General features: G+C 35.9%; 1 protein-coding gene across 5 annotated transcripts in view; it reads left to right on the forward strand.

Annotated features, from left to right (window-relative positions):
- The window catches only part of FAF1 (Fas associated factor 1), a 487,297-nt gene that overhangs the window by 198,116 nt on the left and 263,546 nt on the right, over nucleotides 1–25,635 (forward strand). For all 5 annotated transcript variants that reach the window (XM_087445969.1, XM_087445971.1, XM_004438535.3 and 2 more), the window contains exon 5: nucleotides 20,622–20,713. In XM_087445969.1, the coding sequence (XP_087302095.1) occupies nucleotides 20,622–20,713 (92 nt within the window). The remainder of the gene's footprint in view (nucleotides 1–20,621; nucleotides 20,714–25,635) is intronic.

A 25,635-nucleotide genomic window follows, 5' to 3' on the forward strand; every position in this document is an offset into this window, starting at 1 on the left:
TGTTGTTGAGATGTATGAATTCTTTATATATTTTGGATATTAACCTCTTATCAGATATATGGTTTGCAAATATCTTCTCCCAGTTGTTAGGTTGTCTTTTCGTTTTGTTGATGGTTTCCTTTGCTGTGCTAAAGTTATTTTAAATACTTCCTTTATCTATTAATTATAATCATTAGGTTTCTTTCAATGATAAGGAGAACATTAATGTTTGGGAAAAAAACTTCTGTCTTTGAATCTCTCAGACATAATTAGACATGAGCCTTTAGAGCGATCGGATAGAGTGTTTGTATGCCTTGTTGGGTGTAATCTCAAGTCCTGTGAGACCCAGTGACACACTGTAAATAACTTTGTAAAAATGAGCAGTATTTTCTGGAATCCTTTTGTCTCAGACTCCCCCAAACCCACATATTTATGATTCTTTTCATGATTATAGGTGTTATGATCTTTTTGTTTAAATTTATATGCAGCAAGATATGCAGGGGCTGCATCATTGAATCTGTGAGTTCAGAATGGTATAGAGGGAAAAGCCTTGTAGTCTTTGCCATTAAATCACTACTTGTTCTTGAGTAAGTCATATCCCAGAGTGGTTTTAAACAGCCTCTAAGATGAATCCTTTGTAGCCCTGAAAGTGTAATATGCCTCTTCTGATACAGAATCTTAATCTGATTTTTCTCAAAAGAATAGCTTTCATAGTTGAAACAAGTATTTGTAGGCGCTGGTGGCTTATGATATTTAAAATAAAGAAATGAATGGAGGCAGTAAAAGATTTCTGACATTATAAAAAATGTTAATGGAAAAAGGGGGAAGAAATTTGCGTTTGAGAGTTGTGCTTCAGAAGAATCCACATGATATATTATTGCACATTTTGTTTCTTTTAGGTGACAGGTTTGATTTCTTTATTGTGTCTGCTGAGATAGGCTAAGTCTCTTTTGGGGACAGTTTCGACTTTTTGGCACACCTCGTGTTGACATTTTTTTAATTTTAAAAAATTATTAACAGGCGGCATTAATATGAAATGGATTCATGCCTTTTTTTTAAATTAACATAGAATTTGAGGCCTAGAGAGGGCCTAATTTGGTTCAGTAATAGTCACCTAGTGATGGAACTGGAACTGGGATAATGCTTTTCATCCTAGTGATTATAACATTGGACCAGTGTGCTGTATTCTGCTTGGAAATTATTAGTACAGCCCCAGTATCCAATTTTTCACTATACATTTTCCTCTTGAAAAGAAAATAATTGGAATGCATCAATAGCCATTTGTTTTATATGGGCAGAATCTTTTTTTCCTTCCTCCTCACGTTTAGTTGCCTTCTACAAATTATAAAGGTTTAATACTATAAATTTAAATTACAAATTCCTTCCAAATGACCTTGAAAGAAGGTAGTAAATTCTATAGACAGTGTATTTGTTAAAATTTGGGAATCTAAAGGAAAATAAAAACACCTATATAAAATTATCTGTTTATCAGGCATTTAAATGGCAGATAACCTGTTTGTAAATCTGATTTCAGTTTATGGGGGTGGGGGACAAACTAAACAAATGACCTTTTTGCCAATTATTTCTTTGTTGGGCAGGCCAAAATCCATTTAAAGTAATTGCTGACTAAGGTTTGAGGTAGGCTTTTTTCTTTGTTTTTTTTTTTTGCTTTCTTGTCACTAAAAACTGGAAAGTTCTAGATAAAGGCTGCTATTAAAAACAAAAAAGCAAAGACAATTATTATACTCAGAGCAACATTTGAAATATCCATATTAATCTATAAAATAAACTGTTAAATGAAATAATTTATGGCTCATGTTAATATAAAACCATGTGAATGTAAAACACCATAGTTTCCAATGTAAAGTTAGGCATTATCATGTAAAATAGAATTAATGTGCCTGATAATGGCCGAATATGCTTTTATGAGCTACCTCTCTGCCTGGTTAGTTTTTCTGAAACTGTTCAAACCTGGGAAAACATTGGGATTTTTGTTGACAATAACTTTGTATGAGAAAGAAAAAATCATAAGAATTTCTATTTCTGCCCTCAGGCGAGTAACTGGTATGGTACCTGCTGTAAGCGTCTAGCAAAATGGACAAAATATATAAAACAACTCTTTTTAGGTATTGGACAGTAGGCAGCATAATAGGACTGTGATCCCTGAGAAAAGGAAAACAAGCAAGGTGAACTTTGTAGTTGCCTCTGATTTCTGCCTGGAGGAAATTTCTAGACCACTGTTCAGGGAAAGGGAATCCAAGCAGAGCCTAACAGTCTTGCTGAGTTGAAAAAAAGAGCTAGGAGATCCATAAGATCCATAAAGCTGAGATGACTGGAATCTATAGGGCAGAGTACTAGAGAAAAGAGAGCTAAATGGAGAAAAACTATAGAAATCTGGATTGTGCTCCCCTCAAATCTTTGGCTGAATAGTAATCTGCCTAGCGTAGGGTAAGCTGAACAATTCCTTGAACTCATAGGTAGGGTTATTAAATTCCTTCCAGCCAAAGGAAAGAGACTCTGTTGAACATGTGGGACGATTAGTAGAGACTCCAGTGGAATATTTTCCATATTAGTAGTTAAAACTGAGAAATTAAATAAATATTTATTAATTAATAAATAAGAGTATTGAACCCATGACATGTTAACATAAATAATGTTCTTAATGAAAAATAATTAATTTTACAAAATAAAAAAATATTGAAAAAGAGGCATTATTTTACATTTTTGCAAAACTCTTTAATATCTATCTATGTAGAAGACAGCTCGATTCTGATATCTGCTTCTGCATTCATTCTGTTGCAATGTGTTACTTCTCTTGAAGTATGTGAAGAAAATGCAGCTGCAAACAGATATATATAATTGGAGAAGAGAGGAGGAGTATTTTATTAGCCTTTTCAGATAATCTTCCTATAGTCTTATTTGATATTTGTATTTGATACTGCACCAAAACTTGGCAAGTGTAGTTTCTTAAAGGTTAGTTGCAGTGTAAAATCTGAAACCACATCAATGAAATTTTAGTATCCTGTTATATTAAAATTCCTTGGAATATCTTTACTTTCAGTGCATGACTTTGTGCATGATTTTGACCATCATGAAATGGTCATTTGAAAAATATTGGTTCACTTAGTTATGTAGATCAACCAAATGTTGACACATTACATTATATGATATCAATGAGTCATATTTGTTAATATCGCCACTGATCTCATGGAAAAATATTTTAAGTATTGGGAAGCTATCAGGCTCGTAGTGGCATATACAAAATTTCAAAATTTGAATTTTAGTTGAAAGGCCCAAATTTTATCATTGACAAAAAATGTTGTCACTTGTTTTCCTTGAATGGACAGGCTTACTTTGTTCATTTTTGAGAAAATACCAAGTCTGGATAACATAATGTGCAGTCGTTTGTTCAAGTAAAAATGGTGTTCAGTTAAAAAAACAGTTCATCTCACAATGCAAACAAGTGCTTTTCTTTAAGACAACCATTGCACTTTAGTATGTAGCAGAAATGCTTTAATGGGTACTTCCCATTTCATCATACACAATTTATTAAAAAGATCAAGATTTAATAAGTAATAATTTTTGTTACTTCATGGCTTTTTTTTTAATGCAAATATTTGATGGTGAAGAATAAATGACTGCTAGGTCAGTGTAGCATGACTACTTTGATTTGTGATAATGTACCAGCAGTTTTACTTAGCATTACTTATATACAATCAGTCTCAAAGAATCCTGGGAATCTATGAACTATGCTTTTGAGAATCACTGTTCTAGATCCACCCAAAAAATGTTGTAAAGAAGTCTCAAAAGGATCAACTTCATACTCATGAAATTTAAGGGCCTGTCAATATAAACTTTTACACTCTTTAAAGGCAAAACACTAAATGCAGACACTCATTAATGTAATTTTCATACTGTCTGGCATTCAGTCAAAAACTAGTAGACATGAGAAGTAGCAAAATGTGACTCATAACCTGAAAACAAATTAGAAAATAAAAATACATCCATAAATGGAAAAAATAATGGAATTAGCAGATGAGGATTTAAAAAGTTATTATAAATATACTTAAGGATTTAAAGGAAATCAAGAACTTAAAAATAACCAAGTGAAAATTCTAGAACTAAAATATAAGATCTGCAATAAAAAATTTAACCAAAATCATTTAACAGATTAGATATTGTTGAAGAAAAGATCAATGAATATGAAGATTTAGCAGTAAAAACAATGCAAAGTGACATACACAGCAAAAATACAGGTTGGGGGGAGTGGAGAATAGAGCCTGAGTGACCTGTGGGGAAATATAAAGTGGTGTGATGTATGTGTGATTAGAGTCTCTGAAATAGAGGGGCTAGTAGAAAAGGGGAGATTTTAAAGAAATAGCACAAAACTACCCAAATTTGATGAAGACTGTAAACTCACTGATCTAAGAAACTGAGTTAACTGCAAGCAGGAGTAACTCAAAATTGCCGAAAATCAGTAGTGGAAAAAATTTTAAAGTAGCCAGAGGTGAGGAAACAGAGACACATTCCATATAAGGAAAGAGAGCTTTAAAAATAATGACTACAGACTTCTTAGCAGAAGCTATGCAAGCCAGGAGACAATTTGGGGATATTTTTAAGTGCTGAAGAAGTAAATTGTTAACCTGGAATGCTATATCCAACAAAAATATCTTTCAGAAATGAAGACTAAATAAAGATAATTTTTTACACAAACAAAAGCTCAAGAAATGTTAAAAGAACTTTCTCATGCTGAAAGAAAATGATATTGGATGGAAAATTAAATTAACACAAATAAATGAAGAGCACCAGAAATGGTAAATATTTGGGTACACATGAAAATTTTTCTTATTTTTTAATTTTTTAAAAATAGTTGACATTTTAAAGTAAAAGTAATAGCAATATATTGTGGGGTTTATACATTATGTAGAAGTTAAGGTATGAAAATAATAACACAAAGAACAGGAAAGTGGAATGGAAGTATACTGTTGTAAGACAAGTCCTATATTATTTGAAGGTGGACTCTGTTAAGTTAAAAATACATACTATAAAGCATAGTATGAAACACAGATAATAGTTATTAAACCAAGGGTTAAAATGAAATGGAATACCTAAAAATACTCAGTAAATTTAAATGAAGGTAGAAAAAGATGATAAAAGAAATAAAAATCAGATAGGACAAATACAAAACAAATGATACGACTGTATAGATAATCACAATAAATATAAATGATCTCATATTCTTATTAGAAGGTAGAGATTGTGAGACTGGATAAAAATGGAAAGCCATTTATATATGTACAAGAAACCCACTTTAAATATAAAGTATAAGATTGAAATATATAAGAAAACAGTAATCAGTATATAAATGTTATGTTAACATTATATTATTATATTGTGTTAAAATTAGATGAAATAGACTTCTGGACAAGGAATATTATGAGGGCTAAATGGGGGCATATCATGATGATGAAAATGTCAATTCATCCTGAAGACATGTGTCCTAAATGTGTACGTATATAATAACAGAGTTTGAAGGTATGTGAAGCAAAAACTGATAGAACTTAAATGAGAAATGGGAAAATCCACAATTGTAATTGGAGATGACAACACCTCTTTTCTCATAGTAATGTTTAGAACAACAGACAGAAAATATGAACAACGTATCAACCAGTTTGACTACTTGAAATGTATAAAATATCCCTCATAACCACAGCAAAATAAATATTCTTTTCTTATGCAGTTGCTGCATTCATTAAGGTAGAAAATATTCTTGGCCATAAAACAGGTCACAAATAGTTTAAAAATGTGAGCTGTGAATTCTGTCAATGGAGTTAAAATAAAAATCAAAAGAACCTGGAAAATCCTAATATGTTTGGAAATTAAACAACATATTTCTAAATAAACCATAGGTCAAAGAAGAAATCACAAAAGAAATTAGAAAATATTTTGAACTGAATTATGATAGAAACATAGCATATCAACATTTGTTTGATGACAAAGTAGTATCAAGAGGGAAATTTATTGTTTAAATGCTTAATTACAAAAGAAGAAAGTTCTAAAAGTAATGATCAAGGCTTCCACCTAAGGAATAGGAAAAGTGTCCTGCTCTCCCACCCCCCAATTTTACTCTCAGGAACTGGATTTACCTTTACTCCTAAAACAACTAAAAAAAAAAAAAAAAAAAAACACCCAAAAGCTTAGAGGGAACAAGGTCAGGAATAGTGTCTGTGCCCACCTCCTAGATTGGAAAACCTCACAATTCTTGAGGCTTTGGAAAGAGTACTTGGAAGGCTCTTGTCTCAGTAGTGGGGAATAATTAGCCCTAGATTAAATACTGCTAAGGTGGTACCAACTACCATCTTAAAAGTAAGACCCAAAAGAAGTAACTTACTGCATCCCAGAACAAAGCTCAAGCATAATTATAGGAATAAAAAAATATTCAGCACCCATCAAGGTAAAATGCACAATGCCTGGCATCCAATAAAAAATTGCCAGGCATTCAAACATGCAGAAAAACCTGGCCCATAATGAGGAGAGAAATCAATCAAAAATACCCCAGAACTGACACAGATGTTGGAATTAGCAGATAAGGACATTAAAACAGTTATCATAACTGTATTATATTCAAAAAGAGAGGGGAAAGATTTAAAATCATGTCATTAAAAATGTAAAAATGACCCAAATCGAATGTCTAGAGATGAAAACCATGATGTCTGAGATGAAGAACATAGCAGATGGGATTAACAGAAGATTAGATATTAAAGAAGAAAAGATTAGTGAACTTGGAGACATCACAGTAGAAACTACTTTGGAAAAGAGTTTGGCAGTTTCCTACAAAGTTAAAAATACGCTGACATTTCCCCTCCTACATATTTACCCAAGAGCAATGAAAGCATATGTCCATCAAAGACATGTACATTATCGTTCATAGCAACTTATTTGTAATATCCTCAAACTGTAGAAAACCCCAATGTCCATAAACAAGTGGATGGATAAATAAACTGTTGTATATCCCTACAATGGAATACTACTTAGTAATAAAAGAAATGAAGTGTTGTTACATGCAACAATATGGAAGAATCTCAGACAATTTATTTCGAGTGGAGAAAGCTGGACTTTAAAAGTACATTCTGCAATTCCATTTATATAAAATTTTAGAAAATTCAAACGAATCTATAGTCACAGAAATCAAATCAGTAGTTCCCTGGGGGTGAGGCAGGAGTAGGGTGGGGGAAATACCAAGAGGCATAAGAAAATTTTTGGGGGTGATTATGATGGTGATTTCACTGTTTGGATATATTTGTCAACACTTACCAAATTGTTGTTTTTAAATATGTGCAGTTTGTTTTATGTCATACTCAATAAACATGTTAAGAAATTTTTTTAAAAAGAGCAAATCAAACCCAAAGTAAGTGCAGAAGGAAAAAAAATTATATATACACACACACAAATCAATAAAGCAGAAAATGTATAAATAGTAGAGAAAATGAACAAAACTTAAAGCTCTTTTTTGAGAAGCTCAATAAAGTTTATAATTTTGCTACTGTGAATAAGAACAAAAGAGAGAAAACACAAGTTATTCATATTGAAAATGAAAGGTATCTACAGACATTAAATGGATTATAAGGTAACAATAAGAACAAAATTATCCAGTAAATTTAAAAGTTACATGAAACTTTAAAAAGCTAGAAAAATTATTTTAAATGTACAAGTTACCACAGGTGATAGAAGAAAAAATTAAAAATCTGAATAGCTCTACATCTAATATGTAAATTGAATTGGCAATCAGTACCTTCCCACAAAGAAAACCCAAACTCAGATGAATGGTGAATTCACCCAGAGAATGGTGAAGTCTATCTAATATTTAAGGAAAAAATATTAGCAATCACTCACAAATAGAGAAAGGTGAAATATTTTGTAATTCATTTTATAAAACCATTACCCTAATACCAAAACCAGACAAAGACATTACAGGAAAAGAAAACTACAGACCACTGTTCTTTACAACCATAGAGGCAGAAGTTCGTTTGTGTGTGTGTGTGTGTGTGTGTGTGTGAGGAAGATCAGCCCTGAGCTAATATCCATGCCAGTCCTCCTCTTTTTTTTTTTTTGCCTGAGGAATACTGGCCCTGGACTGACATCCGTGCCCATCTTTCTCCAGTCTATATGGGACGCCGCCACAGTATAGCCTGACAAGCGGTGCATCGGTGCGCGCCCGGGATCCGAACCTGGGCCGCCAGCAGCGGAGCACGTGCACTTAACTGCTACGCCACAGGGCCGGCCCTGAGGCAGAAATTCTTTACAAAATATTTGCAAATTCAGTAAAATATAATAAAATATATAGCTATGTAGGTAATATACGTCTTGGTTAAGTGGGCTTTATCAAGGAATGCAAGGCTTGCTTAACAGCTAATAATCCATAATTGTAATTCACTATATTAGTACAATAAATGAGAAGATTCATTTGATCATTTCAATAGAGGAAAAAGCATTCGACAGTGTTTAATATCCATTTGATGTTTTTTAAAATAATTAAGATCGCAGCAAAGAAAGAATAGAAGGAAACTTTGTCAATTTGGTAAAGCACATTGCTGAAGAACATACAACTAATATAATGTTTTATTATCAAAGACTAAATGCTTCCCTACTAAAATCAAGAGCAATGCAAGGTCCACTCATAACACGTGTATTTAGCACTTTATAGATGATAAGCAAATAGCCACTAAGCACATAAAAAGATGCTCAGTGTCATTAGTTATTAATCATCAGAGAATACAAATGGAAACCACAATAAGAAATCACTTCACACCCACCAGAATGGCTAAAATTAAAAAGACAGAAAATTCTAATTGTTGGTAGTGATATGGAACAATGAGAACTTGGATGTAATACAAGATGGTACAATCATTGTAGAAAACAGTTCAGCAGTTTTTTATAAAGTTAATCATACACTTACAATCTAACAATACCATTTTTAGATATTTACTCGAGAAATCAACACACGTTTACAAAAGGATTTACACAATAATGTTCATAGCAGCTTTGTTTATAATAGGGAAAACCAGAAACAATCCAGATGTTCATCAACTGGTGAATGGATAAACAAATTGTGCTATATTCATATGTATTAGTTATTTGTTGCTGTGTAACAAATTACTCAAAATATAGTGGTTTAAAAAAAAAACAATTTATTATCTCACAGTTTATGTAGGTCAGGAACCTGGGCATGGCTTAGCTGGTCTCTTATGGGCTGCAATCTATATGTCATCTCAAGGCTCAACTAAGGAAGGATCCACTTCCATGGATCAATGGTATGGTTGCTGGCAGGATTCACTTCCATGTGGGCTGTTGAACTGGGAGCCTCAGTTCCTCACTCCCTCTTGGTTGGAGGCTGCCCTTAGTTCCTTGCTGTGTTTACCTCTCCATAGAGCAGTTCAAAACAAGGCAGCTGGCCTCGTCAGATTGAGCAAGGAAGAGAGTAAGAAGAGGGTGTGCTAGTAAGATGGAAGTCACAGTCTTTTGTAACTCATAAGTAACATCCCATCACCATTATTGTATTCTCTTTGTTGAAAGTAAGTTGGTACAGCCCACACCCAAGGTGAAGGGGATTACAAAGGGCATGAATACCACGAGATGGGGAGCATAGCAAGCCATTTCAGAAGCTGCCTGCTGCACCATATAATGGAATACTACTAAGCTGTTAAAAGAAGCTATTTATTGGTACACACAGCATTATTGATGAATCTGAAAAACAATACGCAGAGCAAACGAGTCCAGACATAAAAGAGAACAGACAAAACTAATCTTTAGGGTGAGATGGAGGATCAGTGGTTGGGGTAGGGACAGGCTTTTGTTTCAAAGGGGTATGAGCAAACTTTTTGTGATCCAGGAAGTGTTCTTTATTTTGATTATGGTCATGGTTAGAATGTTGTATATATTTGTCAAAACTCGTGAATGAATTTTACTATAGGTATATCATAATCCAGTTAAGTTTTTTTTTTTTTTTTAGTATGCTGTTGGATTCAATGGGCTGTTCTTTTTTTAAAATCTTTGTTTCCCAGTTTTATTGAGATATAATTGGTATATAATACTGTATAAGTTTAAGGTTACAGCATAATGACTTATACTATATTGTGAAATGATTACCGCAGTAAGTTTAGTTAGCATTCATCATTGCATAAAGATAAAAAAAGAAAACAGGAAAAATGTTTTTTTCCCTGTGATGAGAACTCTTAGGATTTGCTCTATTAACGACTTCCAAATATACCATACAACAGTGTTAACTATAGTCATCATGTTATACATTACATCCCCAGTACTTACTTACCACCTTCATCCAATCCTGCCACCCCCCACTCCCTGCCTCTGGTTACCACAAATCTGATCTCTTTCTGTGAGCTTGCTTTTTTTTTTTTAAGATTACACATATAAGTGAGATATACCGTATTTGTCTTTTTCTATCTGACTTTTTTCACTTAGCATAATGCCCTCAGGGTCCATCAATGTTGTTGCAAATAGCAGGATTTCCTTATTTTTATAGCTGAATAATATTCCATTGTGTGTGTGTGTGTGTGTGTGTGTGTATGCTCTGCAACTTCTTTGTCCATTCATCTATCGATGGACACTTAGGTTGTTTCTGTGTTTTGGCTATTGTAGATAATGCTGTTATGAATATGGGGGTGCATATATCTCTTTGACGTAGTGTTTTTGTTTCCATCAGGTATATTCCCAGAAGTGGAATTGCTGGATTTTTGGAAGTTCTATTGTCGATTTTTTGAGGAACCTCCATACTGTTTTCTGTAGTGACTATACCAATTTACAATCACACCACCAGTGCACAAGGGTTCCCTTTTCTCCACATCTTCACCAGCATTTGTTATCTCTTGTCTTTTTGATGATACATAGCCATTCTGACAGATGTGAGGTGATAAGCTCATTCTGGTTTTGATTTGCATTTCCTTAATGATTAGTGATGCTGAGCACCTTTTCATGTACCTGTTGGCCATTTTATATCTTCTGTGGAAAAATGTCTATTCAGGTCCTTTGCCCATTTTTAATTGGAGTATTTGTTTTTTTGCTATTGAGTTGTATGAATTCTTTATATATTTTGGATATTAACCCCTTATCAGATATATGGTTTGAAATTGAATGGACTGTTCTTGATGACATCTGCATATCTTCACAATTTTCCAAGTAGCATATGGCGGTACAGTAGTGGCAGTGCCATCTTGTGTTAAGATCTTTGGAGTGCGTCAGACCCGGATATGAATACTAATTCTGAAACTTGCTGCATTCTAGCACTTCACTGCCCTAAATTATTTTGGATATCCTTGAAACAATAACTACTGTTTATTGAGAACCTATACTGTCCAGGTACTACGCCAGACACTTATGTGTGTATTACCTTAATTAATATAACTCAAAATAACCAACATTTTTTGAGTCCCTTGTATGTATTGGACACATACTAATACAAAATATTTTCCATGCCATGTGTCATTTAATCTAGCAACCCAATGAAGTTTTGGGTTATCATCCACACTTTACAGAAGAAGAAATTGAGAACAACAGAGAATAATTTTTAAAATATGAGGAACTCAAGTTGCTGCCATGGTTCTGGTTTTGTTTTTTATTCCTCTCTACCAGTGGAACAAAAGATTGTTTTATATGTTACCCAAGCTTGCTGCAAAGAGTTAACTGGGACTTTAACTTAAAATCTCTTTTTCTTTTAAGAAACTTCTTTTAGGTTATGAATGCTGAGAGTGTCTCTAAGAGTCTAAGTAGGAGGTGTCAGGTGAAGATAAGTTTCTAAGAGGAAAGCACTGGACAGACTTACAAGAGCATAAGCCCAGTTCCAGTCAAGTACAGCCCTGGAAATAGCAACCTTAGTCACAAATGAAAAGGCATTGTTTATTTGATATAACAGTATGGCTCACCTTTCTACCATTTCCATAAACAGAACAACCCTTTGTCAGCAGTGAAATTTTTGAAGGTCAAAGTTGATAAAAGTTTGTGCTTCTAAAATATAAAGTTGAACCAGAATTCTTTTTATGATGTTTAATCACTATCCAAAGTGCCCAGATAGGAATTTTTTTTAGGAAAGTAAAAAAATATCACTAAGGCCATGAGGGGTTTGAATGTAGCATTGCTTACTTAGGCAGCTGTTTTTTTCATGGAACTTGTGTAGCATAAGCTTTTCCCCCCTTCTTTTCCTTTATCAGTATAGAATTATTTTTCCTCTTTTAATATATAACATAATCAGTTTTTTCAGTATTCAATCACTTATTATAAATGGAATTGAATTGTGCTAATCTAAAATTATAGACTAGCACCAACCTAATAAAAGCAGATATATGAAATATTTGTACATTCTGATTCAACGATCAGTTTAATATACTGCAGTAACAGAAATTAGCTGATTGATTTATAAGTAGATTTGATTCCTGAAAAATAATTTTTAGAGCACTGGAAAAATTGTGATTCCTCGCTGTTTCTCGTTAGCATCATGTTCATTTTTGCCTTTTTACCTTTCAGTCTTTTGTCTTTGCTGAATAGAATGTCCTTACCTTTAGTTTGGCTCTCCTTCACAACCAGCTATACTTGAAGCTGGGTTTAAGTCTCATCTCTCTCACAAAGCCTTCTCTGACTATTTGATCCAACACAATTTTTTTCTTTTCTGAAATTCTGTTACTTTTCTCTTTAACCTGTATTTTTTTTTTTTTTTTGCTGGTGTGGAATAATCTCCAAGATCTCTGCTAAGTAAAAGAAACAAGATACAGAACAATGTATACAGGATGCTACTGTTTATATGGAAAACTATACACACAAATGTTTATAAATGCTCAGAATATCTCTGGAACTTCTACCAGTTGCTAGGGGGTGCGATTGGGGTAGAGACTTCATGTTCAATATCCTTTTTATAAAATTGAGGTAAAATTCATAACATGAATCATTTTAACCATTTTAGAGTGTACAGTTCAGTACGTTCAGTGTTGTTCAACCATTACCTTGATCTAGTTCCGCATTTTCATCACACCAAAAAAAACCCCCTAGTACCCATTGGCAGTCACTCCCCATCGCCCCTCCCCCAGCCCCTGGCAACCACTAATCTGCTTTCTGTCTCTATGGATTTGCTGATTTTGGATAGTTCATATAAATGGAATCGTACAATATGTGACCTTTTGTACATGGCTTTTTTCACTTAGAATGTTTTTAATATATTTTTTTCCGTATTGTGAAATTTTTGTTGTACATTATTGTTTGTCAGTCACCATATAAATGCATCCTTTCACCCCTTGTGCCCACCCCCCAACCCCCCTTGCCCTGGTGATCACCAAACAGTTCTCTCTGTCCACGTGTTGGTTTATCTTCCACTTATGAGTGAAATCATGTGGTTTGTCTTTCTCTTTCTGGCTTATGTCACTTAACATAATACCCTCCAGGTCCATCCATGTTGTTGCAAATGAGACGATTTTGTCTTCTTTTATGGCTGAGTAGTATTCCATTGTGTATATATATATATATATATATATATATATATATATATATATATATACACCACATCTTCTTTATCCACTCATCAGTCGAGGGACACTTGGGTTGCTTCCATGTCTTGGCTATAGTGAAGAATGCTGCAGTGAACATAGGGGTGCATAAGCCTCTTGGGATTGTTGATTTCAGTATCATTGGGTAGATACCCAGTAGTGGGATAGTTGGATCCTAAGGTATTTCTATTTTTAATTTTTTGACGAATCTCCATACTGTTATCTGTAGAGACTGTGCCAGTTTTCATTCCCACCAGCAGTGAATGAGGATTCCCTTTTCTCCACAGCCTCTCCAGCATTTGTTGTTTTTTGTCTTGGTGATTATAGCCATTCTGACGGGTGTAAGGTGATATCTTAGTGTGGTTTTGATTTGCATTTCCCTGATGACTAGTGATGTTGAGCATCTTTTCGTGTGCCTATTGGCCATCTGTATATCTTCTTTGGAGAAATGTCTGTTCATTTCCTCTGTCCATTTTTTCTTTGAGTTGTTTGTTTTTTGTTGTTCAGTTGTGTGACTACCTTATGTATTATGGAGATATATAATCCCTTGTCGAATATATGGTTTGCAAATATTTTTTCCCAGCTGGTGGGTTGCCTATTCATTTTCATCCTGATTTTATTTGCCTTGTAGAAGCTCTTTAATCTGATGAAGTCCCACTTGTCTATTTTTTCCTTTGTTTCCCTTGTCTGAGTAGACATGGAATTTGAAAAGATCCCTTTATGACTGATGACGAATAGTGTACTGCCTATATTTTCCTCAGGGGTTTTATAGTTTCAGGTCTCACCTCAGGTCTTTGATCCATTTTGAGTTGATTTTGTGTATGGCTAAAGAAGATGGTCTACTTTCATTCTTTTGCAAGTGGCTGTCTAGTTTTCCCATCACCATTTATTGAAGAGACTTTCCTTTCTCCATTGTATGTTATACAATTGCTCCTTTGTCAAACATTAGCTGCCCGGAGATGTGAGGTTTTATTTATGGGCTTTTAATTCTGTTCCATTGATCTGCGTGTCTCTTTTTATACCAGTACCATGCTATTTCGTTTTCTGTAGCTTTGTAGTATATTTTGAGGTCAGGGATTGTGATGCCTCCAGCTTTGTTCTTTTTTCTCAGGATTGCTTTAGCTATTCGGGGTCTTTTTTCATTGCATATAAATTTTAGGATCCTTTATTCTATTTCTGCGAAGAACGTCATTGGGATTCTGATTGGGATTGCATTGAATCTGTAGATTGCTTTAGGTAGTAGGGACATTTTAGCTATGTTTATTCTTCCAATCCATGTGCATGGCGTATTTTTCCATTTCTTTATGTCATCATTGATTTCAATCCATAATGTCTTACAGTTTTCATTGTATAGGTCTTTCACTTCCTTGGTTAAATTTATTCCTAGGTGTTTTATTCTTTTTGTTGCAATTGTAAATGGGGTTGTATTCTTGAGTTCTCTTTCTGTTAGTTCGTTTTTGGCGTATAGAAATGCAACTGATTTCTGTACGTTGATTTTGTACCCTGCAACTTTGCTGTAGTTGTTGATTATTTCTAATAGTTTTCTGATGGATCTTTAGAGTTTTCTATATATAAGATCATGTCATCTGCAGACAGCGGGAGTTTCACTGCTTCGTTGCCTATTTGTATTCCTTTTATTCCTTTTCCTTGCCTAATTTCTCTGGCTAGAATCTCCAGTACTGTGTTGAATAAGAGTGGCAAGAGTGGGCACTCTTGTCTTGTTCCTGTTTTCAGAGAGATGGCTTTCAGTTTTTCCCTCTTGAGTATGATGTTGCATGTGAGTTTGTCATATATTGCCTTTATTATGTTAAGGTACTTTCCTTCTCTACCCATTTTTTTCCGAGTGTTTAGCATAAATGGATGTTCGATCTTGTCAAATGCTTTTTCTGCATCTCTTGAGATGATCATATGTTTTTTTTCCTTGTTTTGTTAATGTGGTGTATCACATTGATTGATTTGTGGATGTTGAACCATCCCTCTGTGTCCGTGGTATAAATCCCACTTGATCATGGTGTATGATCTTTTTAATGTATTGCTGTATTTGGTTTGCCAATATGTTGTTGAGGATTTTTGCGTCTATGTTCATCGGGGATATTGGTCTGTAGTTTTCCTTCTTAGTATTGTCCTTGTCTGGCTTTGGTATCAGGGTGATGTTGGCCTCATAGAATGTGTTGGGAAGTGTTCTATCTTCCTCAATTTTTTGGAGTAGATTGAGGATAGTTATTAATAGTCTTCTTTGAATGTTTGGTAAAATTCTCCAGAGAAGCCATTTGCTCCTGCACTTTTATTTTTGGGGAGGTTTTTGATTACTGTTTCAGTCTCTTTACTTGTGATTGATCTATTCAGGTTCTCTATTTCTTCTTGATTCAGTTTTGGGAGGTTATATGAGTCTAAGAATTTATCCATTTCTTCTAGATTTTCCAATTTGTTGGCATATAGTTTTTCATAGTATTCTCTTATAATCTTTAGTATTTCTGTGGTATCCATTGTAATTTCTCCTTTTTCACTTCTAATTTTATTTGTTTGAGGCTTCTCTCTTTTTTTCTTAGTCTGGCTAAGGATTTGTCAATTTTGTTTATCGTCTCAAAGAACCAGCTCTTTGTTTCATTGATCCTTTCTACTGTTTTTTTGGTTTCAATTTTATTTATTTCTGCTCTAATTTTTATTATTTCCCTCCTTGTGCTGATTTTGGGCTTTGTTTGTTCTTCCTTTTCTAATTCCGTTAGGTGTAGTTGAAGGTTGCTTATTTGGGCTTTTTCTTGTTTGTTAAGGTGGGCCTGGAGTCCTATGAGTTTCCCCTCTCAGGACCGCTTTCTCTGCATCCTATATGAGTTGGTACGGTGTAGTTTCATTTTCATTTATCTCCATATATTTTTTGATTTCTCCTTTAATTTCGTCAATGATCCATTTGTTGTTCAGCAGCATGTTGTTTCGTCTTCACATTTTTGTCACCTTCCCAGTTTTTTTCTTGTAATTGATTTCTAGCTTCATGGCATTATGGTTGGAGAAGATGCTTGTTATGATTTCAATCTTCTTAAATTTCTAGAGGCATGCCTTGTTTCCCAATATATGGTCTGTTCTTCAGAATCTTCCATGCACGCTTGAGAAGAAGTGTGTAATCTCCTGTGTTTGGCTGGAGCGCTCTATATATGTATCTTTTAAGTCCATCTCAAGTTTTTCCTTTAAGTCCATTATTTCCTTATTGATTTACTGTCTGGATGATCTATCCATTGATGTAAGTTGGGTGTAAAGATCCCCTACTATTATTGTGTTGTTGTTAATATCTCCTTTTAGGTTTGTTAATAGTTGCTTTATGTACTTTGGTCCCCCTGTGTTGAGTGCATATATATTTATAAGTGATATGTCTTCTTGGTGGAGTGTCCCTTTTGTCATTATATATTGCCCCTCTTTGTCTTTCATTACCTTTTTTATCTTGAAGTCCACTTTGTCTGATATACGTATGGCCTCACCTGCTTTCTTTCGTTTTTTCATTAGCTTGGAGTGTCGTCTTCCATCCTTTCCCTCTGAGCCTGTGTTTGTCGTTAGAGCTGAGATGTGTTTCCTGGAGGCGGCATATTGTTGGGTCTTGTTTTCTAATCCATCCTGCCACTCTGTGTCTTTTGATTGGAGACTTCAGTCCATTTACATTTAGGGTAATTATTGATGTATGAGGGCTTAATGTTGCTATTTCTTCGCACATTTTCTGGTTCTTTTGCATTTCTTTTGTTTCTCGTCCCCTGTGTTTTGGACTACCAATTCAGTTTGGTATTTTCTGTATGGTGGTTCTCTTAGTTTTCTTTTTATTTATCGTGTGACTTCGTTCTAATTATTTGGTTGGTGGTTACCATGAGATTTGTATAAAAAAATCTCGTGGATGTGATAGTCCATTTTCTGATGGCCTCTTATTCCCTTAGACTAAGTCGATTCAATCCCTTTCCTCTTCCCCTTCTAAGTTATTGTTGTCACAACTTATTTCATATTGTGTTTTGAGTTTGTGTTTAAAGTGATGAGGTTTTATTTATTTTTGGTGTTTTCCTTCCCTTGATCTTTGGTTTTATAATTAAGTGTTTGCTAATCTATTCTGATAGAGAGCCGCAATTTTCCTGGTATTGTCACCATGTTTTCCTCCTTGTTCAAAACTTTGTATCCCCTTACTCTTTTTTTTTCTCAGGCAGGAGGGCCTTCTTGAGCACTTCATGTAGTGGGGGTCTTGTGGCAGTGTACTCCCTTAGCTTTTGTTTATCAGGGATAGTTATTATTTCTCCATCATATCTGAAGGATATTTTTGCTGGATAGAGTCTTCTTGGCTTAAAGTTTTTGTCTTTCAGACTTTTGAATATGTCGTCCCACTGTCTCCTAGCCTGTAAAGTTTCTGTCGAGAAATTGGCTGAGAGCCTGATAGGAATTCCTTTGTATGTTATTTTTTTTTTTTTTTGTCTAGCTGCCCTTAATATTTTTTTTTGTCTTTGACTTTTGCCAGCTTCACTGCTATATTCCTTGGAGAAGGTCTTTTCATGTTCATATATTTAGGAGATCTATTGATTTAATTCACTGGTATTTCCAGCCCCTTCCCCAGGTTTGGGAAGTTCTCAGCTATTATTTCTTGGAACAAGTTGTCTGCTCCTTTTTCCCTCTCTTCTCCCTCTGAAATACATATAATCCTTATGTTGGATTTCCTAATTGAGTTGGATATTTCTCGGAGAGTTTCTTCATTTCTTTTTAGTCTTAGTTCTTTTCCTCCTCCATCTGGAGCATTTCTTCATTGCTGTCCTCAATATTGCGAATTCTTTCCTCCATATTGTCAGCTCTCATGCTTAAGGCTTCCAGATTTGCCTTTATCTCCGCTATTGTGTTTTTCATCTCTAAGATTTCTGATTGATTTTTCTTTATAGTTTCAATCTCTTTTGTTAAGAAATTCCTGGTTTCATTGAATTGTCTATCTATTTTGTTGTATTTCATTGAACTTTTTTATGATAGCTGTTTTGAATTCTCTGTCATTAAGGTTATACATTTCTGTGCTTTCAGGGTTGATTTCTGGGTGCTTTTCATTTTCCTTTTGGTCTGCAGATTTAATATATTTTTGCTTAGTTCCTGTTGGTGTTGGTTTCTTTTTCTTCATGTTGAGAGTGTCTGGTCACAGTTTCCTCTTGCTGCCACTGGGTGGGGTGTCACGAGCTGTGTATTTTGTGCCCTGCCTCAATCCATGGGCACTCTGGTTGTCCCGTGGCTGAGCTGAAGCGTGGCTGAGTGGAGGCTGCTAGAGCTGGAGCGCGGGAAGAAGCTGGGACTGGAGCATGGCTAGGCCAAAGCATCTAGGGCTTAGGTGTAGGTGGGCTGAAGAAGCTGAAACTGGAGAGCAGCTGAGCTTCAGTGTGGCTGAGTGGAAGCAGCTGGAGTGTGGAAACAGCTGGAGCTGGAGTGTGGCTGGGTTGAAGAAGCTGCATCTGAAGCACAGCTGGGCCAAAGAAGCAGGAGCTGGAGTGCCCTGAGCCATAGATTCTGGCGCCAATTCAACTGGAGCCTGAGCGTGGCCAAACTGAAGCAGCTGGAGCCAGGGCACAGTTGACCCGAAGGAGCTGGGGGTTGGGCATGGTCAAGCTGATGCAGTTGGGGCTGGGGTGCAGTTGAGCCGAAGGAGCTGTGGCCAGGACGCGGTCGAGCTGAAGGAGTTGTGGCCGGGGCGCGGTCCAGCTGAAGGAGCTGTGGCTGGGCAGCGTGATCAAGCCGATGGAGCTGGGGCTGTGGCGCGGTTGAGCCAATGCAGCTGGTGCTGTGGTGAGGTCGAGCCAGGGCAGTTGGGGCCTGGGCGCAGTCATCCCTGAGCTGCTGGGCCCGGGGCGCTGGGGTGCCGGGTAGCCGGAGCCACTGTGGCTGGGTCGCCGAGGTGCCACTGCCTCTGGGGCTGGGGCGCGGGCACATTGTTGCCACTGGCGCTGGAGCCAGAGCCGAGCTGATTTGCCGCTGAGCTCAGACTGCAGGGCTGCTGTGGTGAAGCGCCAGGTGGGTGGGGAGGGCAGTGCTTGCTTTCGCCTCCCTGATGCCAGAGGTTTCTCTCTTCGCTGTCGCTCTCTGCTCTCTTGAAGGACTAACTTGTTGAAAGTACCCTCATACCAGTTCCACTCCCTCCATAGGGCCATTGCCCATGGGCTGTGAGGGATCTTGGAGAGGGCCGGTTTTCCCTCGGAGGGCTGCCCCTACCCCCATCTCTCTGAGAGCCATGTGGTCTCAGTCTCAGGGTCGCAGTCCTTGGGGAAGGAAGGGAGCTCCTCTTACCTCCTTCCACTTCCTCTGGGGATTCCAGCAGTTCAGCCCTCAGATGTACAGCTGCGTGGGCGCCTCAGATGTCCCTTGTGTTGTTTGAATAACTTCTGTTGGAATATGTATGTCCTTTTTGTTGTGCCTTAGCGTGGGAGAGTTCAATGGGGGTAGCTCACTCTGCCATGATGGTGACCTCTGATCTCCAATCACTTAGAATCCTTTAATACAATTTAAATTGTCTTCCAGGTTATGTATATTGCCTTTATTTTTTCAACTACTTTCACAGATGTTATCTCCTTTCATCCTTGGACCCTAGAGGTAGATAAAATAGGCAATACTATTTCCCATTTTATGGGTGCAAAATCTAAGAATAGATGAGTTTTTTGATTTCTTCTAGAGAAGACTTCAACCCAAATTTTCGTTCTACAGTCTGCTTTCTCTATAGTATAATGCCTCTGGTTTTATACTTTATCTACTGCTCCTACCATATACTGAGCACATACAGGTATTGTCAGTTGATTGTTGTAAAATAGATTGTTTCTGTTCAGACACCCAATCAGTGATACCTATTTCTTTAAAAAATCTGTGCAATTATATTAATTAACTACTTAATTAATTGTGGAGTCTTTATCATAAGTATGTTGAAGCCTGAGTTCTTCAAAGGGGCAACATGTTGGTTGATCTAGATTTGAGGTTTCAATTACTGAAATTTTTCTTATTCATCAGACAGATGTCATTGACTGTACACCATGTGCCTAATAGTAATGCAAGCTCTGGATATGGATAGTTGTTGATTGCATTATTTTGTTAATAATATTTGGTCTCTTCTTATTTATACAGGAGAGATTAAACAGATTCTAGAAAATGAACTTCAAATACCTGTGTCTAAAATGCTGTTAAAAGGCTGGAAGACTGGAGATGTGGAAGACAGTGTGAGTTTCTTAATTGCCTAGAAATAAAAGAAAATTATGTTATGTAATTGACTAAATGATGTATAAAAATCGGTGTTTTTTAATGTTGTTACATATGACAGAAGTAGATTTGATAATAGTAACTTAGTTTATGGAATCAGCAAACAACGTTTTTCAAGCTAAAGCGTTTTCATGGTAAACCAGTAGCAATTTTAAATGAGTTAGGTATGTAAATGAAAACACCTTATGGCATGTTTTTTTCTATTTCTAACTATTTTATAGGAGTTAATTTGGCACTCTTTTTTGAGAGCTTTTACCTTTTTCTCAAACCGCATAGGGTGTTGGTAAGTGCCCTGGAATAATAATGTGCTGAACAATTGCTTATTGGCCTAAAAGAAGTCATGCACAGTGTATACATTTACACCAAGTATTGATTATGGAACAAAGATGATAATAGGAAATTTTTTAACTTGGAAAATTTAAATGATAAGAATATTTCTGGGGGCTGGCCTGGTGGCATAGTGGTTAAGTTTGTGCATTCTGCTTCAGCAGCCCAGGGTTTGCCAGTTTGGATCTGGGGCGCGGACCTACTCATTGCTCATCAAGCCATGCTGAGGCGGCGTCCCACATAGAGAAACTAGAAGGACCTACAACTAGGATATACAACTATATGTTGTGGTTTTGGGGAGAAAAAAGAAAAAGAGGAAGATGGGCAACAGATGTTAGCTCAGGGCCAATCTTCCTCAAAAAAAAAAAAAAGATTCTTTCTTTGTTTACTTGGTTAATGACAGGTGCATGGAATGAATTATATTTTAAGAATTTGTAAAAAGTTTTGTGATTTTAAGGTAGTAATTGCTATTGCAAGGACCTAGTAGCAGCCTCTGGTATAAAATATTTCATATGCTTTTTATTAGAGAGAGAGTAGGGAGGAAGGGAAAGAAATGAGTTTACTCTAAAGTTTTAGGTGTTTGAAGTGGAAATAATAGTTACTGAGTCAATATTTCAATATCTAGGCATAAACTTAGAATATTCAACTTTTGGTTTAGTTCTTCGTCAATGGCTGCTGGTAGATATTGTGCATATAAATATCTATATGTGAGTTCGTTCAGTATATGGAGATGTTCTGATTATTTCAACAAGATATTTAGAGTAATTGTAGGTTGGCAAGATATTTATAGATTTAGGTGCAAGTTAGTGATGTGCTATATTAGGTGTCAGCAAAGTTTTTCTGTGTAGTACCAAGTAGTAAAAAATTTAGGCTTTGTGGGCCATATAGTCTCTGTTGCACCTACTCAGTTCTGCTGTCATACCATGAGAGCAGCCATAGACAATATGTGAAAGAGTGGGCATGACTATGTTCCAATAAATCTTTATTTATGGACACAGAAATTTGAATTTTATATAACTTTACAAATCATGAAATACTTATCTTTTGATTTTTTTCAACCATTTAAAAATGTAAAAACCATTCTTAACTCGCAGGCCATACAAAAACAGGCAACAGGCTGGATTTGTCCCGTGGGCTATAGTTTGCTGACCCCTGGTGCTGTATGGCTATTCTAATAGAAATATGGATTAAAAAATAAAAAGAAGTGCTGAGTGAGTAAATCAACAACCTTGGTAGGACTAAAGCATCAAAATGCGTTAGTTTACATAGCTATATCATTTATTCGTTTATTGAAAAACCTATGGATATGAATCAGTCTTGCATGGCATTTTCAGTAGTTTGTTAAGAGAAAGGCAATCATTTTTTAAATGTTCTTAAAGCTATGTGTTCTATATTTGAACATAGTCTTTGTTACCAATAATATTTTCAATTACTTATTTCTATGTACTCTTCCCTAGGAGATTTCTGCTATTCCTATGCCATTAATTTTCTGATCGCTCCCAAATTTATATTTCCAGGTTATATGTCTATGAATTCACGTATCCAAATTGGTAATCACTTTTGTACTTGTATACCTTATTGGCATTTTTAACTTAACATGTTTAAAATGGAACTCTTGATTTTTCTTCCCATGCCATTTTCCATCAATCTTTCCCAATAAATGGGAACACTAGATAGCCACTGATAAATCCAAAATTGTAGGTATTAGTCTTTTCCCATTTCAAACAATACCTAATCCTTTGGTAAATCATATAGAGTCTATCTCCAAAATATATCCCAACGATGGCCACTTTTTAGTGTTTTTATTGCACCACCTAATCCTGGCCATTAGCACCTCTTGCCTGGACCAGTGTGATAGCTTCATTGTTGTTTTCCCGGATTCCTTTCTTGGGTTCTTCCAATGCATTCTCCACACAGCAGCCAGAGTGATCTTTAAAAAACATAAATCGAATTATATCACTCTCCTGTTAAAACATAGCTTTTTATTGCACTTTGAATAAAATTCAAGCTATTCACCATGGTTTAAAAGATGTTGTATTATTTATCCTCTGTTTACCTCTGCAACCTCATCTTCAGCCTTTCTTACCTACTTTCCATGCTGCAGCCATAGAAACCTCCTTTTAATTCTTCTAATAGGCTCGAGCTCTTTACATCTTTACCTGACAGATGCTATTTAACTGCCTGGAATGCTTTACCCCCAATTTTTCATATGGGTGGCTTTTTTTTCATCCTTCAAGTCTCAGCCTAAGTGTTAGTTTCTCTAAGAAGCCTCTGTATAAAATTTGGCTCATCCCAGCATTCTCCATCACAGCACCATGAGTAGAGGGACCTTATCTGTTTCTTTCACCATTGTATATCCAATGCCTGGTATAATAGGCATCAAATAAATGTTTGAGGAATGGACGAATGAATAAATGACTTAAAGAAAGTACTCATTTATTTAATCATGCCATATGTGATTTGAGGGGGAAAATTTAATGGAAAATCTTTGGATGGTGGCATGGCAAAGGACAATAGTGAGTTGATCCAGTGGTAAGACTAAGCATTTATCAGTAATCTATAAAGTAAAATAACAAAAGATAAAAGGATAAAAATAACTTTCCTATGTGCATATGCATGTGTTTTGTTTGTTTGCATGTTAACTCTGTAGAGGTAACACAGATCAATTTCAAAAGGACTTACACGTATTTGACATAAAGATTTAGAACTTCTAGGTCTCCTGGTAGATTGTGAAGTTATATGCAATTGCCTACTGTGGTGTTTTTTTTCAAACCATGGGTCACAAACCATTAGTGGGTTGTAAAGTTAATTGATTGGATTATAGCCAGCATTTTTTTAAAAAAAGAAAGAAATAGAATAGATGATGTCAGAGTGTATTGAAAATAATAAGGGTAAGTATTTCTTTTTATTTAACACATAACTAATACGAGTCAAGAATAAGTCCCAATGCCCTTGGAGTACGATTGAGACCTCTCGTGGAGGGGTCAAGGATGAGTTCCTGATGTTCCATGCCTGGGTAAGATCAGCCCTCCCCAAGTGTCCCTACTTCCATCTGCAGGGTTAAAAGGGATTCCTAGACATTCACTCTACCTTGCTTTCCAGTGCTTTCAGCCTTGACATTATTATTTGCTTTGATTCAACCAGGACTAATTTTATTACACCTTTTTCCACTGTTTATGCCAGTCACTGCAAGGAGTCTTAGATTCCCACATCACCCTTCCGTAGTCTGCACAGCTCATTTTTGTCTCTATCCTTTTACCCCTACAATGCCTGAAACCTTTTTGCTATGCCCTGTGGAACTAATTCATCTTTAGTAAAATTCCTTCTTTTGTCAGCTTCTTCCCTGCTCATTCCCTTCACTGTCTTCCTGTGACTGAAATCTATCTTCCTGAGATAGATTGTTTCTCTGTAGCCTTCTCAGTGTTAATTGCTCTTCTCTAGCAGCCATCATACCATTGGAATAACTGGTAAAATATATGTCCTTATTATTCCTCATTTCCACTTCCAGACCTTTTTCAGTCTTTTCTTTCTAAAAACCTTCAGCTTTGACTTTCATCTTGAGGTGATATCACCTACTTATTCAAGACATCTCCTCTCAGTTCCTGATGATTTTTAGTTCCTGGTTTATAATTGCTCTCTAACTTAATTCTTAGTAATTTAAATTCCTTTGTGAATGATTCTTCCAACTCTTTGGCTGCTTAGTTCCTTGAACTTCTTTCCTACAAAGATCTTTATCTTCACCCTATGTGGGCCGTATCTTCCCATGGTCTTATCATTTTAATTATGACAGTTCTCAAATCTTAATTTCAAGCTTCCATTTTCTGCTTACCATCTCTCATCTTTCTAGCTCACTTCCTTTAGTGTCCTAACAACAACAGTCCTTCGACCTTATTCAGACCTCCAGTCCATTGTCTCTACCATCTTTTCATGATCTAGACCTCTTTCATGCCCTCTCTTCCTTTCTTAGAGTAGGTGTATCCCACGCTCACTCATTATGATCACTTTCTTGCATTGCTTCATGGGTCTTCAAGGACAAAAATCCTTCCCTTGGTTCAACATCCGCAAATCAATCAACGTGATACATCACATCAACAAAACAAAGAATAAAAACCACATGATCATCTCAATAGACGCAGAGAAGGCATTTGACAAGATACAACATCCATTTATGATAAAAACTCTCAATAAAATGGGAATAGAAGGAAAGTACCTCAACATAATAAAGGCCATATATGACAAACCCACAGCTAACATCATACTCAACGGGGAAAGACTGAAAGCCATTCCTCTGAGAACAGGAACGAGGCAGGGCTGCCCACTCTCACCACTCCTGTTCAACATAGTACTGGAGGTTTTGGCCAGAGCAATTAGGCAAGAAAAAGGAATAAAAGGAATCCAAATAGGTAACGAAGAAATGAAACTCTCACTATTTGCAGATGACATGATTGTATATATAGAAAACCCTAAAGAATCTGTTGGAAAACTGTTAGAAACAATCAACAACTACAGCAAAGTTGCAGGGTACAAAATCAATCTACAAAAATCAGTTGCATTT

The sequence above is a fragment of the Ceratotherium simum genome, chromosome 22 (assembly GCF_057802395.1).
Source record: "Ceratotherium simum simum isolate JZ-2026a chromosome 22, ASM5780239v1, whole genome shotgun sequence".
NCBI classification, from domain to species: Eukaryota; Metazoa; Chordata; class Mammalia; order Perissodactyla; family Rhinocerotidae; genus Ceratotherium; species Ceratotherium simum.